Raw genomic sequence first — 15,287 nt, 5'->3', positions numbered from 1 at the left:
GTGTTGTTTACATGTTTGATATTACTAAATTCTATTTATGCATATGAATTGGCTTAAATCCAAAAAGGTAATTGCATCTCCACAGCATAGAAATGTAGATCCCTTCTTCAAGCAAATCCAGCACTCAGACAGTATTCAGGTCTATGATTGCAGAGATTTTTCCCTCCTTCCTGGTCTGGCATTAGTTATATTACATATAATGGGTTTGATGGAAGGAAGCAGTATACTTAAAGGGGAAGTTCACCCTGAAAAAAACTTTGTTGCAAAAATAGCAGAAAAAATAGTAAAAAATATTGGTGAAGGTTTGAGGAAAATCCGTTAAAGAATAAGAAAGTTATTAGAGTTCAAAGTTTTGGATTTGTGACGTCATAAACGAGCAGCTGCCCCATGTGTTATGTAATATAAAATGCATGAATTTCAAATTTTATATGGATCCTGATGACTTAATTTTGTTTTCTATTCATGATCGGGTGTGAAATGATTTGTCTATTGATATACAAAAGATACAGTAAAAACCATTTCCAATTTTCTGAGAAAATGACATTTCATTGATTTTTTACCATTCGCTATGTAGGAATGCTGCTCGCATATGACGTCACAAATCAAATAATTGAAATTCTAATAACTTTTTAATTATTTGATGAATTTTTCTCAAACCTTCGGCAATATTTTTATTATTTTTTCTGCTATTTTTACAATAAACTTTTTGTCAGGGTGAACTTCCCCTTTAAAGTCAAGCTGCAAAGAAGAGAATAACTGTTACAAAAGGTTTTAGCCTGAAGCGAAGTGAAAAGCAAATCACTATACTGCTCTTGTTGGTATTGGTCATTAGCCTCAAGAAGCTACTCCATCAGGAAGTACGAATCGAAGGTGTGATTTAATGAGGTCAAGATCTTCTTGGTCAACCGAACCTAAATCTTGTCGCTGAGGTGTCTCTCTTCGGTTTTCCCACTAATGGTGTCATATGATTAATCTCAGTTACGCTAACCAAACCAGGGATAGCATAGAGCAGGGGTGTTCGGTAATGAATGGCGTCTGATGTTGGCCATCAAGTTGAGAGTGGGTTCATTGCACCAACAGTAATTACCCCTTGATTTGTGAATCATGTCATTTATTCTTCCTGTGTTCCTTCTATGAGAGATTAATTGTTAATTGGAATCTGCTCAAGCAATGAAGCTCATCAAAGCTGATGTTATCCATTTTGTCTATAGTTGATAAGAAAATGATGTTGATTAAACATCTAGCTTACAGGTCTTAGCATTTGTTTCTGAAGCATCCTTAGATTTTTTATCTTTGAGTCAAGTCATATTTGTTTAGTATAATTTTCTGATCAATAGAAATCTAGTATCACTCTTTGAATGCTCACCACTCTTTAATTGTCCAGATTCTTCTCAAATAAAAACACCCTTTTTCTTTCTCATATCAATCATACCCTCATCAAGTGATTTTGAAATCCATTAAGCACTACAATGATTGGAATTCAAGTTTGTTACGTCGTCATTCCTTGGAAAGAAATGGCTTTGAACTTATAAAAGTGTTGGTACGTTTGAGGTCATTTTGTGAGAATCTTTATCCTTGCGTCACAATCTCATGCTGTGCTTTGTTGATGATTGACAGCAGACTGGGATTCTTGGAATTGTCTTTTTGGAGAAGCAGTTTACTGTCAAAACAAATGACCTAATCAAAGTCCTTCCTTTACATGAATTAGATTCCAATTAGAGCCAACATAGTTCTTTTACTGCTACATCTAATTCTATATCCCATACTTTTATGTAATCTTTTATATCTATTACTTGCTACTACTGCTATGTCTACTACTTTTACATTTGCATTTATAACTTACCTCTACATCTGATACTTCAATATCTACTACTTCTAGTACTATTTCTACATCTACTGTTGCTACATCTATTACTTTTACTTATTAGTTCTGCATCTACAACTTTTACAAATATTACTTCTCCGTTTACTAATTCTACTTCTACATCTACTATTTATATTTCTATTACGTCTACTACTTATACATCTTCTACTTCTACATCTACTAATTTTCTACATCTGCTTCTTCTACATCTACTACTTCTACATGTACTACTTCTACATCTGGTACTTCTACATCTACTACTTCTACATCTTCTACTTCTACATCTTCTACTTCTACATCTACTACTTCTACATCTTCTACTTCTACATCTACTACTTCTACATCTACTACTATTACATCTACTATTGCTACATCTACTACTTCTACATCTACTACTTCTACATCCACTATTGCTGCATCTACTAATTCTTTATCTATTACTCCTACATCTACTACTTCTACATCCACCATTGCTACATCTACTAATTCTTCATCTACTACTTCTACATCTACTGCTTCTACATCTACTACGTCTACATCCACTATTGCTACATCTACTAATTCTTCATCTACTGCTTCTATAGTACAATTACTTTACATCTTCTAATTATACATACATTTACACTCCATACCTGTACTCATTCTACATCTACTACTGTTGCTATTTCTACTACTTCTACCTACTCTTACGTGTACTTCTTCTACATCGATCACTTCTAGATTTATTAATTCTACATCTCCTACATGTACTTCTATGTCTAATACATTTAGTAATAATACATATACTGGGTTTTTTTCTTCTCCCAAATCTATACTTTTTATCTACAGCTACGTCTTCTATTTTTATTCTGCTTTTACATTTTATACTTCTAAATCTTTGTTTTCAAAAGCATTTCTTGCTTCTGTTTAAACAAATAAAACTGGGTTTTATTTTTTTCAAGTAAATCTTGTTTCTACAGCCTCTGTTAACTTCAGATTTAGTGGTTTTAGAGAACTCTGAAAAGCTTTCAAAATCTCAACACATGTTTCTGGTTCTATATTTAGTAGACTAGAACCATTTGAAATTCAGGGTTTGCTATGTCTTCAACTACTTGTCTTATTTCTCGTGAAATCTCCACAAATAAACATACACACTCTGATGTATCATATTCCATATGTGCTGCATTATATATAAAAACAAATCATGGTTGTTTGCTGGTATTGATATCGTTGATTGATATATTTATCTTTGATTGTAACACTGTCTGTTGTCTTTTCCTTGGTAGTTTAAGGGCATATAACCATCAGTCTTTAATAGCCCCCTCCCCCCAAGTCCTCAACTACTTATACTATATTTTGCCAGATTCATTACTTATTGTACAATATTCTCTGCAGTTTAGTATTGTAATATCTTGGTCCACTTTATTGATAAGAAACTTATTTACTTCTCAATAGATTTAATCATGTTACAAAGTAGCAAAGCAGGTACTTTTCTTTTGAAAAGCATTTTAGTTCCTCAGTTGTCAGTGATAGCCTTTTAGATAATTGGTTAAAGCCTTGATGTCACAGAAAGGAGTAGTCTTGGGCAAGACATCATCAAGGATTAGAGATAAATAATCCTGCATTTGAATAATCACATAGCAGTGTGTAACACCACGTGTGCATGCACCTATTTAATTACAATGCTTTTAACAGGTTCCATTGGATAATGCCTGACGAGAGCTTTCACATTTAGTTCCCTTACAATCATGTAAATAGTGCTGGGCTGAGATTCTTCTCAAACCCCAAACAGACAGAGTAGGTGGTGGCCTTTACAATGTTTGCTGACCTTTAAGGTTTATACCTCATCAGCCTACAACAATGACTCTTTTTAATCCCAATTCATTCATTTTTCACGGCTTGTTAGATGTCCCCATATCCCAAATGGCCAACGATAATTACAAGGAGGTGAATTCCTGAATATGGACGAATTCCACTTGATTGTTTTCGAACCGCCTTCTTCTACTTCCCCCATGAGAATACAAATTTCTTCCAACCAACTGCTATAGTGCACTCCATGCCTTTATTTTTTTTCTACCAGTATACACTATAAATCATTTACAAAGGTTAATCATAGGTTTCCATTTCCCCCATGAGGGTTTATAATTATGTCACTTTTAAAGCTTAATTTACCCCGCCTGCAGCCGATCTTCCTTTAAGTGAGCAAGAAGCCTTATAAGGGGTGAGGCACTTCTCACCTAGATGAAGCTCTCTCTCTCTCTCTCTCTTGGTCATAATAGCAACTTGTGGAGTTGTAAAAAAATAGGGGGTTTATCCAAGTTTCATCTGCTTGTGAATGTATTCAACAGTTTATTAAATAGATAACTATTGAGTTGTTAGCTAAAATATTTTTATTGCATATCTAAAATATTAAATGTTATTCCATTCTGGGTTTTTTCCACAGTACTTTATTCTATTCCCTCCCAAATATGTGTTTGAGATTCAAGCATGAGATAGCTAGCAGAATACAACAAAAAAATCTCAATATATCTTCTATCGTGTTTCCTTTTATATTTTGGAGGTGTAAAGAGGTATCTCAATGTGCCGTATAAAAACCTTGCCACTCTTCACGCCTCTGCATGCCGTGGACCATTTGGCTGCCTCAGATAGAGGATGTGAGGTGAAAAAAATAAATAAACAACACCCTCTCATTCTCTCGATGACCTTCCAAGGATTAGGAGGGCGTTTATAAGCTATTTTGTAGCTAAGAAAGCACATACAAGCCTGTTCAAGACTCTATTAGTCTAAGTATTAAAGCTTTAGGATTAGATAGAATATACTAAATCCCTCTTTTTATCTAATTTGAGTCACGGGCTTATGCTCATTTCATTTTCTGTCAATGTTTCATCTCTAATCCATTACATTCATGTAATAGGAGAGGACAATTCAAGGAAAAGCTACATTATTCCATTCTTGATTTAATCCAATAATGTGAAATTCAACCTTAGAGAGAAAGATCTACCCAATCTTCAAGTTGGTTTTATCATTCCAAAAAAAAAACATGTTTTCATCACTGCATGTAATAATATAAATGATAAGTAATGTATTTAAAAGAGATATTCACCCTTTTGAAAATTTATTGTAAAAACAGCAGAAAAAAATAGTGAAAAGTATTGGTGAAGGTTTAAGGAATATACATCAAAGATTTAAAAAGTTACTGGAACTTTAATGTTTTGATTTGTGTCATATGTGAGCAGCTCCCCCATATATTGTGAAGTAAAAAAAAATCAATTAAATGTCATTTCGTAAAAAAAAAAGAAAATGGTTTTTGTTGACCTTCAGTATATCAACAGACAAATTATTTCACACCCGCTCCTGAAAGAAACAAATTTGTAGTCATCATGAACCATTGAGAAATTGATATTTATGCATTTTATATTACATAACATATGGGGCAGATGATCGTACATGACATCACAAATCAAAAAATTATAAGTCTAATATTTAAACCTGAATTTGATGGATTTTCCTCAAACCTTCACCAATATTTTTTTCCTGGTACTTTTACAACAAACTTCTTGTCAGGGTGAACTTCCCCTTTAATCATGGCTCCTAGTAGAACACATGATGTAATGTATGTATGTAGCTTTGTCTGCCTAGATTCAATCCCCTGCAACACACACTTATTATTATCCCAGCTTCAACACAACCTGCTGCTTCTAGTGCTTAGTAGTACATTCACGGAATGTAACCTCACCTGGGTAGAGTGCTGCACAGTATGGATGCATTTCTTGCGGAAAGAATAAAAACTCCATTTGCAAGATTATTATTGCGTTATCTGTTTGATATCCTTCCCAATTTTGTTTCTTTTTCTTCCTTTATATTATACTGAGGGGTTTGGATGACAATGCTATATTCCTAGAAGAGCAAGCATTGGAGCAATAATCATATCACATTGCCATACATTGTATAATTTCTTTTATTTGTTATCTATATTCTTGCTTCATCATAAATTAGTTGTGAACTGAGAACTCAGTAAAATTATCCACCACCACAAGGAAGTTAAAAGTGGTTCTACAGAAGAACTAATAGGTTTGAAGTATTTGCAGGGAGGTATTAGAAGAGTGCTAGAAGAATTTCAAATGGTGGAATAATAAAACTTACAAATTATTCTGGCCTTTCCCAGATACTAATTGCAGTCTAACACATTGTTATTGAGGCTTGCAGTGAAAGAGAGCATTTCAAGATACATGTAAATGTAATTGTGGCTTTCTGAAAATGTGATAATGGTGTTTTTAATGAGAAAATAAGATATACAGAGGTTTTCATTCCTCTGAATCTGATAGAAATTGTGATTTCGCTTGTATTGGAAACAGAAATATCATATTTCTGAAATCCTTTTGATAATACTATTTACAAGAATAAAACAATGATTCAAGATGAATAGAGCTGATCGAGATAGATCTCAAGATTAAGGTTAAGCAAACTCGTGCTGATGACAAACCACCTTAGTTTCTGCTATGTAGATAAAGGAACTCTTCCTTGGCTAGCGCCACGATTATTATTAGTAGTATTAAGCTGCATATATATACTATTGATGCTACTGCAGTTGATTGCAGGCTTTAAAGATGTATCTGATTGATAATTTTCTTATTCAGCATGAAAAGGGTATGCAAACCAATTTCCCTATTCTTTTTTTATTTAACAAACACAGATGAACATTCCTGATTCTTATTCATTATTGGTCTACGTGGTTACCTCCGATATACCTTCATATTCCCTATGTATCCTTAGCCAGCCCTCCACCCATTCATTCAAAATCACAAACAAGCGTTTCATAGTAACTCAGACAATGATTTATAATGGGTAATGAACCCCACAGGACCGTTCAGAAATACCTGTCTCCCACCCGCCCCTCAAAAATACTCCATTTTCTCAAGGCTCAATCGAAAAACAATCCTTTTATTTTTCATCCGGTCCAGTTATTTTCTTCCTTATCATCTGTGTCTGTGCATTGTTTTCATCGAGGTTAGATCTCAAATTGAAATCAGATCATTAATTCTAGCCAGGATTGTAAACTGACAGGGGTTGCATTTAAAATGATACCCTGGTGGATGGTAAATGGAAGATTGGTTGCTTGTCAAGGCGTCGGAGTTGATCTGGGATATGGGGGCGTTGGAGGACCCGTCTGGTGTAATTGGCCACTGCTTTGTCTTGTAAATTGACTCTTGCACTTTGGGGATGGCAAACTGTTGATCAATGTGTGAAAGAAATACGAAAAACACAGATTTATCGGGATTTGTAAGGATCATTTAAGATATTTTATTGCATTGTTACATTATGTGAAGAGTAAGTCAATTAGGAAGTTGTAGAATATTAACACTATTATTAGCTAAAAAAGGAATCAACGTGATTTAAATGGTATTTTCATGGGTTTTTTTTTAATTTGATAGTTACTGTGACTACAATAGCACTACTCTGAATTTATAGTACATTACACTAATGGAGAGTTACTCGCCTGTGACATCACAAAATTTATAATTTTAAATACATAACTCCTTCATTATTTATATGAGTTTTCTCTAGACCTTCATTTAATAATAATAATAATAATAATAATAATATAGGTACATTTACCTAGGGAAGTCACTTCAGTTCTGAAAACTGAAGGTTTAAATTTAAATATTTTTATAAGTTTAAATGTTTTTATTTGCTTTTATCCAAACCAACTTGACCCGAAAGTGACCTTCTCAGTGATGTACATAAAATCAAATCTCTTCAGTATGAAATCAACCATCTTTTTTTGTTTGTTTTGATTTGTGTATCTGTGCACATTTATTACCCCCCCCCCTTTAAATACAAAAGATAAACATCTGCCCTTGAAATAAAAAAAGTGAAAGAGATTTCATATCTGATTAATCAGTAATAACATCACATGAATGTCCCGAGAGATATCCTGTGTGTACAATATGTATTTCATGTTTGCTACAAATGAAAACAATTCATTTCAGCTGAACCTCAGAACTACATTAGTTGAAACCTTGATCTATATTTGCAATGTTTATTATTATTTCTAGTTTCTATATTTCATCAGTTTATCAACAAATATACTTTAATTCCTCTCATCATCTTGTTTCATACCCTTTTGCAAAGCTTATAGACTTTGGGGACATGCAAGAATGGAACTAATTGTTGATGAATATGAATATTAATGATACATGAATATTGTTGTGTAACTGATAATGATGGTGTCGATGATGACGACCATGATGATGAAGATGATGATGATGATGATGATGATGATGATGAAGGTGAAGATGGTGATGATGATGATGATGATGATGAAGTTGATGATGATGATGATGATGTTGATGATGGTTATGTTGATGATGATGATGATCATCATCATCATCATCGTCATGGAAATGATAATATTATGTTCTTGTTACACTCCTGGTCAAATCATTACTGTGCCTTCAACACGATAACCATCATTACACTCATGCATTTTCAGGATTCATGCCAGGTACCCACTCCAGATCTTATTATATTTTTCAAGGGCTCTGTTGTCATTTCTCCTGTCAACATGCTCCTCCACCAACCCTCCGATCGTGATCACCTTGTCAGAGCGTGTGCATCGATTACTCTAATCCTCTGACGCAGGTGCTCCCCCTCTGGCTATTAGCCTTTTAATCACCCTCTTTTCATCCCATACATTGTGCATGCAGGTAACTGTCAAGAATCACTGATAATTTCCTTCCGGTCTGCTCATGCCCTTACAGGGTATGTTAAAGAAGGTTAGCATAGGCACGCGCCAAGTTCGTGCTTGCATGTGAGAGAATCCTCAACATTTATTGGATATTCATTTGGTTATTAATATCAAGATTTGTTTTTATTTATTGTATTAGATGGCCCATTTCAGAAGCATGTACAGCAAGACAATCAGCGATAAACATGAAGATCTGATGGCTAAGTTTGGTGCTATCCTAGCTCAGGGGATCATTGATGCTGGTAAGAACACCCTTTGAATCAATTATCAAGGTGTTAGATCCGGGGATTACCCATGTAACAATAACAGGTGCGGTGGACCCATATGATTGACAGATTCCACTAAATATGACAAAATATTCCTCTGATCGGGTTTGATACCATTTCACCAATCACATAATCTATTTGAATATTTTAATCAAATATTTTAGACTTGAATGAAGGTACCCAAAGCGTTACCATTGGGGGCTGTTTCATATTGCTGTTTATAATTCATTTATTCCTGACTTTATACATGATTAGTGAACCTTCTTGTGCTTAATGATGTATCCCTATGTAGCTGACTTAGCATCTAAGAACAGGTTCCAGTCACGCATTAAGTCACGCATATTAAAGACGGAAAGCCATATTGGGTTTTTATTGAAATCCCTATTCTTTTCCCTTCAACTATTCAACATCCATTAAAGATTAATGACACGTATCTGGCATTAAGCATTCCTTAGTTTTCTCATCTTTCAAACAAGAAGTTACATCAGTATACCTGTACCCCTTAATCCCCTAGGTACAAGTAGTTGCAATATGACAGAATAGCCGATCCCACCTGTATTAAGCCATATGCAATGTGTGTATGTATTGTAAAGCATATAGAGAAACATGTGCCCAAATATAAATTATCATTTTATTATCATTGCAGTACCTTCAGATGATGGTCAGAAGTTTTTTGTTTAACCATTAAAATTACAATTGACATTTATCTCCTTCTTCCACCCCCCCCCCCCCCATCCAACTTCTCCACCCATAGGTGGCCGTAACGTGACAATCTGCCTGCAATCAAGGACAGGCCACACCCATCTTGCCTCGGTGGTAGGGATGCTGGTGTTCCTTCACTTCTGGTATTGGTTCCCGCTGGCTCATTTCCTTTCATTGGCGTTCACCTCTACTGCTGTCATTGCTCTCAACTCCGATCTTGAGGTAGTTCCCTTCTTAAAGTGTTTTGGCGATCCAGCCTCATGGGTCTCTTATAGCCTTTGTGGAAAGCCATCCAATTACTTTGTATCATCTCATATTTTGATGTTAATTTTGTATGATTTTTTTTTTTTTCAAAATAAAGATTGAATTGAAAGATATCGGGTGGTATTCTGGGAAGTACTTCATGAAAGGGCTTGTCCGATGGTTTATTTGACAAGGTGTGCTGGCTTCGAAAGCTACTCTAATTATAGCGAAACACCTTTGCCTCTCAGCCAATCAAAAGCAAGGAAAGTTGTCAGATCTGACAAATTGTTGGATGAAAAATGTTCATAAAATGCTCCTCACACGTCCAAGTTCACTAACTGTGGTCTATATCTGTGCTAAAATGCTAAATTTAGTGATAAATCTAGATATCCGTGATGGAGTTTAAGTCCAGGGTTACCGATTCCACTATGGTTACCCACCCCCTCTGGACTCATTGCAAAGTAAACTGTTAATGCACAAACTCTCAAGTTCCACTCTAATTTTTTGTCCTCCTTCTAAATTTGATGCCTGTGTTGGAGTTCAAATCCAGCACCAAGCCGTTCCAATTTTCTTACCCACCCCTCTGGAGTCACTATAAAGTATATCTAACTTGCATATTCTACTATCATTCCCCTGTATCTATGAATTTAGATGCCTGTGATGGAGTTTAAATCCAGCGCCAAGCCGTCCCATTATGCTTACCCACCCCCTCTGGAGGTACCAAAGGAGAAGGAAAAGGAGAAGGTAGCCACCGCTGTCCTCTCAATCACCGCCAAGGCCAAGAAAAGAGAAAAGAAAGATGCTGAGGAGAAAATGGTCGTGGTAAGAAATAGGAAATTGTTTTGCCCTGCGATAATGATGAATAATACTGCAATTTCTTGAACACACCTATCCACTCTGCAGTGCTCAAGGCACTGTTGTCGTTATTACCCTGGCTTAAACCCTTTTGGCTGTCCCATGACAACAAGCATTTCAAAGAATGAATTTTCCTGCCAGGCACTCATTTGACTACAGCAGTGGCGGACTGTGACCCGGTGGAGACATTGATTGGAGGGGCACTGTATTGTTAGTGAACAATGCTGTACCCCTCCAATGCTTTGTCTTCTCCGGGTCACGGTCCGCCACTGGACTACAGGTGGTGTGCTAGCACGATGTGGATTAATATCTTGCTGAAGTCTCCATTCAATTCCAAGTACATACTTGATACTTGATGCTTGGTGTAGTAGTCCCTTTGGCAGCTCATACAGGAAGCATAGTACAACATAAACATATGATAATCAAAAGTAGAAATAACACCAATATGATCAATTACGATTTAGATGATTTTATATATGTGAATATTGACCATAAAAATACAAAACCTGTGACCCTCTAATTTATCTACGAAGAGGATTTTTCAAGCCATCCTGAGCCTAAACAGTATGTTCTGATTACTCAAATAGTTTGCGAAGATTTCCCCACCCTCTTGATTGTAGGTCTAGCTTGCTTCCCATGTACGCCTCATATAATGACAATCCTAAAAAGTATATACATCCAATTGCCAATAGAAGAAGTGTTAACATGCTCCCTCTCAGGACTTATCTTGCGAAACCTATCACTCTGCACAACTTTTACTACCACTTGTATGATGACTCAAGAAGATTACCGATATGTTGGAGCCTTCCTGAAATATTTGTCTCCTCTTTATGCTTCATTTTAGGAAAAGGTGTAGCGCTCTCAAATCATCACAGATTGAATAGATCAAGAAGTGAAATAACAGTTGGATAAATTGAGGGTCAGTCATACAAATTGATTTTATAGAATGACCCATCAATTTTATGATTTGTTTTGATTGTCCTTTCATAGGATGAAGCCGAGGGTGCGAAGGAAGACGATAAAGAGGTCAAGATGGACACCAAGGAGACTCCCGACCCGAAGGCCAAAGATGACAAGACCAAGGATGCAGAGAAGACCAAGGACGGAGAGAAAGGGAAGGACGGAGAGAAGGGCAAAGATGGAGAGAAGGGTAAAGATGGAGATGAAAAGGAAAAGGAGAAGGAGAAGGAGAAGAAGAAAGAGCCAGAACCTTTGTTTGAGATGCTAGGTAATCCTGCCCGTGTCATGTCGGCTCAGCTCAAGGTTTTGTCCATTCCAGAGGAGTGCAGATACAAAGCCATCAAAGCGGTAAGTAAAGAGGCACACTACACGATCTGCCTGGCACACATTACACCTTACCTGCCAAGTGTTGCGAGTAAATAGGAATATTCCTGTTTTGGGGGAAAGAAAATTGCCATTTTAACCCTATTTCTGTGAAATTTATTCTGTGATATTGAAAAGGAAAGATAGAAATGTTCCTAGTTATAGAAATTTCGTAGTAATCTGTTCAGACTCTTGGCCGTCATGGTTGGCAGTTCAAGACTAGATTGAAAGTATTAAAATTATCTTTAGTCAAAGCGTTGTCATGTACGGATTCATTCAGGGTAAAGCATCTCTATTCAGTTCCTATTGTCTTTCTAAATCAAGATCATGACTCAATGGATCGAATGTAACTTATGTAAACACAATTTAATTTGTCCAACATTTATCTAGTCTGATTTATACTTACATAACTTTGATGCTTCATCTTACTCATGCACTTGCATTCTCTTATGATTATGATTTTAAACAAGTTCATTGAATTTTAACTAAGTGAAACACTCAAATTGTTGAATATATTTTTCATTTTTGTTTGGTCTTTAACAGACATCCATCGGAGGTATCCTCATGGTGAAGGATCTCAAAGACTCTGAGCCAAAGATGATTGTTAAAGATGTCGCTGGTAAGTTAATATCCTGGTATTTTTCCCTCTTTATACTCGAAGAGAGATTTATTCATCTAATGATTCAAAATGAAGACATTCATGTTATTAACAGGGTGAAAAATCATTATAATAATCGTGTGATGGTAATCTTTGGGCAATTCCATAAAATGTTCAACATCTTTATTTGTCTTTTGATATTGTATAATTCTCAAACAATCTGTAAAATGCTGCTTTAAACATATTTGAATGAATGTTTCACCTGTCTGTACAGAAAATACTGTATACATTATTCTTAAAAACTGTTCAATGTACTATTAACCAAGTGTGTAGACATGACTTTCCTGATGGTAACATTTTTATTTGATTTTTCTTTTTAAATAAATTTTTATCTCTCTTTCTTTCTCTTTTATTTTTAGCTGGTGGACCAAAGAAAGCTGAAGATGAAGATGAACCAGAACCTCCTGAACCATTTGAATGGACCGATGAATAAAACACACAAAACATGGAAAATCATTCTGAATCTTATACAACATATGTGATCATAATCCTTAAAATTGTTAAATCTACTGTTTGATCGATTTCATGTCTGCATCATCTACAGTGAAAATTAATATGTGACATCAAATTGCATAACCAGAGGAGGTGATGAAATAATTATATAAAAATGATCAAGTTATTCGAAAGATAAATATGAGTAAAATATAGTTGGGGATTCACCCCCCCCCCCCCTAAAAAAAGAGAAAAAAATAGCCCTTGAGGATTGCAGAAGAATCCATACAAATAACTATTAGTTTCAGTTCAAATGTAATGTTGAATGATTTGTATCCCCTTTCTTACATTGGAAATCAATGACTCTTAATAGTGATGTTTCACGTTTTGCACTTAATAGATTGGAACAACTTCTGTAACATTCACATTGTTTGCACAGGGACTACCTGGTCGCAGGGAGTATCAGACAAGTTGTCATTCTGACAGAAACCAATGCTTCCCGGACAATCAAGACATAGGATTTTAATTAAAATGTGAGACCAAGAGTATCACCATTGCCAACAACTTTTCATTAATTCCCCTCCCCCCCTTTAATGCTCATGATAGTAAAATGACAAGTCCTGCAATTGTTTAGATTATTGAGTGCTATGTGAATGTGGAATAGTAGTGATATTATTATCATTACATTAAAAACTCTGAATACAAATTTATCGATGGTATAAAAGTAAGGATTAAATCTATATCAAGTCTATTGGTATTCATATATCAAAATTGATCCCATTCATATAATTATTATTAATATCATTACATTAAAACCTGTGAAAACAAATTTACCACTGATTCAGAGTACAGATTAAATTTACATCAAATCTACATGTATTTGTATTCATATGTCAAAGGTCATCCCATTTCGTCTAGTACAAGGTAAATGATTCTGATTTTTGGGAACTACTTTCATTGCAAACCTATATTCAGGGGAGTGTTTCATGAAAGGAGTTGTCAGACATTTTATTCGACAAGTCCCATTTTATCCGACAGTTACCATAGTAACTCTGCTTCTTAGCCAATCAACATCATTCAAAGTTGTCAGATCTAACAACTTGTCGGACAAAAATGTAAATGAAACGCTCCCCAGATCTCTGTCAGTCTGGGCTATCAAGCTGTAATAAGAGTATCTAAACAAATGCTCTACATGTATTTGTGATCTAATCAAGTTTGACCTCATTGAGCTGGGATGACAGATGTTTTTTTCAATTTACTGATCATTTGATATTGAATAAAAAAGAGAATAAATCAATTAGTAAAAGTCGTCATGCATTGATTGTAAAGTGTACTTGATGTTATGTGCCCCCATGCCCCTTTCTCCTTCAACCTACATTTCCTTTACTTGTTTGTAGGAAATTGATTCCTTGTATGAATAAAAATAATTATTCTTGATGGAAAGTCAATTTCAATGAGAACTAGAATTGAGCTATCTTGCTTTTAACAGAGATAAAATTGAAATAAATATAAGGAATATTCTGCTCTTTATTTTAAGAGGCATTTATCATGAAGGATACCCATTTTCTCTTATTCATTCTTCGACTTGGTCAAGTTGTATTTCAAATTGCCCTATTACATGGAGTAAAATTATCATCAATTGACCTGATATAAATGTTCAAGGCTTGCTGGGGATCTTTTTCTTAATAAAGTGAATACATTGCTTGGTTGCACCCAGAAACTTCCAAATCAAATATGTCATCTGATTTCCTGGCTGCAAGCTATGTATTTACATTGTTGGAAAAAAAAAAAATTGTTATATGTTGAATTTGTCGCTATCTTGGGTCTTGCATGTACACTCACTTAAGATTGGGTATGTAATGCTTTAGTCTACTTTCTACCTTTTGTTTAAAAGATCAAGAAACCTTGTTTCTTTTTGATAATTTAAAGTCTTATGACTATGGTTTTGTCTCATGTGGCATAGAATGCAAGTTTTTGTTTGTTTTGTATTATTTATATGTGTCTCCATGGATACTAAAAAGAATGCACAATAAATCAACATTGTTGAATAACACATATAATGTTCTTGTTTTGTTTGTTTTTTGGTTTTTTTTTATTGAAAGAGTGAATTGAAGTGATTACCTAGGGATTATAAAGCAATGTGTTTAATATTGACAGTTAACAAAAAGGACATGACTCCATTTTGGGCCATTTTGAGATTCTGGTACTAAAATAATC

The 15,287-nt window shown here is 35.0% G+C and overlaps 1 protein-coding gene across 2 annotated transcripts; it reads left to right on the top strand.

Annotated features, from left to right (window-relative positions):
• Window positions 1-8,569: 8,569 nt before the first annotated feature.
• LOC129279561 (26S proteasome non-ATPase regulatory subunit 1-like) lies at window positions 8,570-15,130 on the top strand. 2 transcript variants are annotated; one of them, XR_010295981.1, is made up of 7 exons: window positions 8,570-8,833; window positions 9,612-9,781; window positions 10,454-10,624; window positions 11,648-11,965; window positions 12,524-12,599; window positions 12,998-14,049; window positions 14,206-15,130. XR_010295981.1 is itself a non-coding variant. In XM_064110860.1 (6 exons), exons 1-6 carry the CDS (start codon window positions 8,731-8,733, stop codon window positions 13,069-13,071), a joined length of 912 nt encoding a protein of 303 aa, XP_063966930.1. In that variant the 5' UTR covers window positions 8,578-8,730; the 3' UTR covers window positions 13,072-15,130. The 2 variants fall into 2 exon arrangements, 1 of the variants encoding a protein (XP_063966930.1); XM_064110860.1 differs by having other exon boundaries at window positions 8,578-8,833; window positions 12,998-15,130.
• Window positions 15,131-15,287: the final 157 nt, after the last annotated feature.

Source organism: Lytechinus pictus, chromosome 16 (genome assembly GCF_037042905.1).
Source record: "Lytechinus pictus isolate F3 Inbred chromosome 16, Lp3.0, whole genome shotgun sequence".
NCBI lineage: Eukaryota > Metazoa > Echinodermata > Echinoidea > Temnopleuroida > Toxopneustidae > Lytechinus > Lytechinus pictus.
The sequence above is the reverse complement of the archived record's forward strand: the minus strand, read 5'-3'. Positions and strand labels throughout refer to the sequence as shown.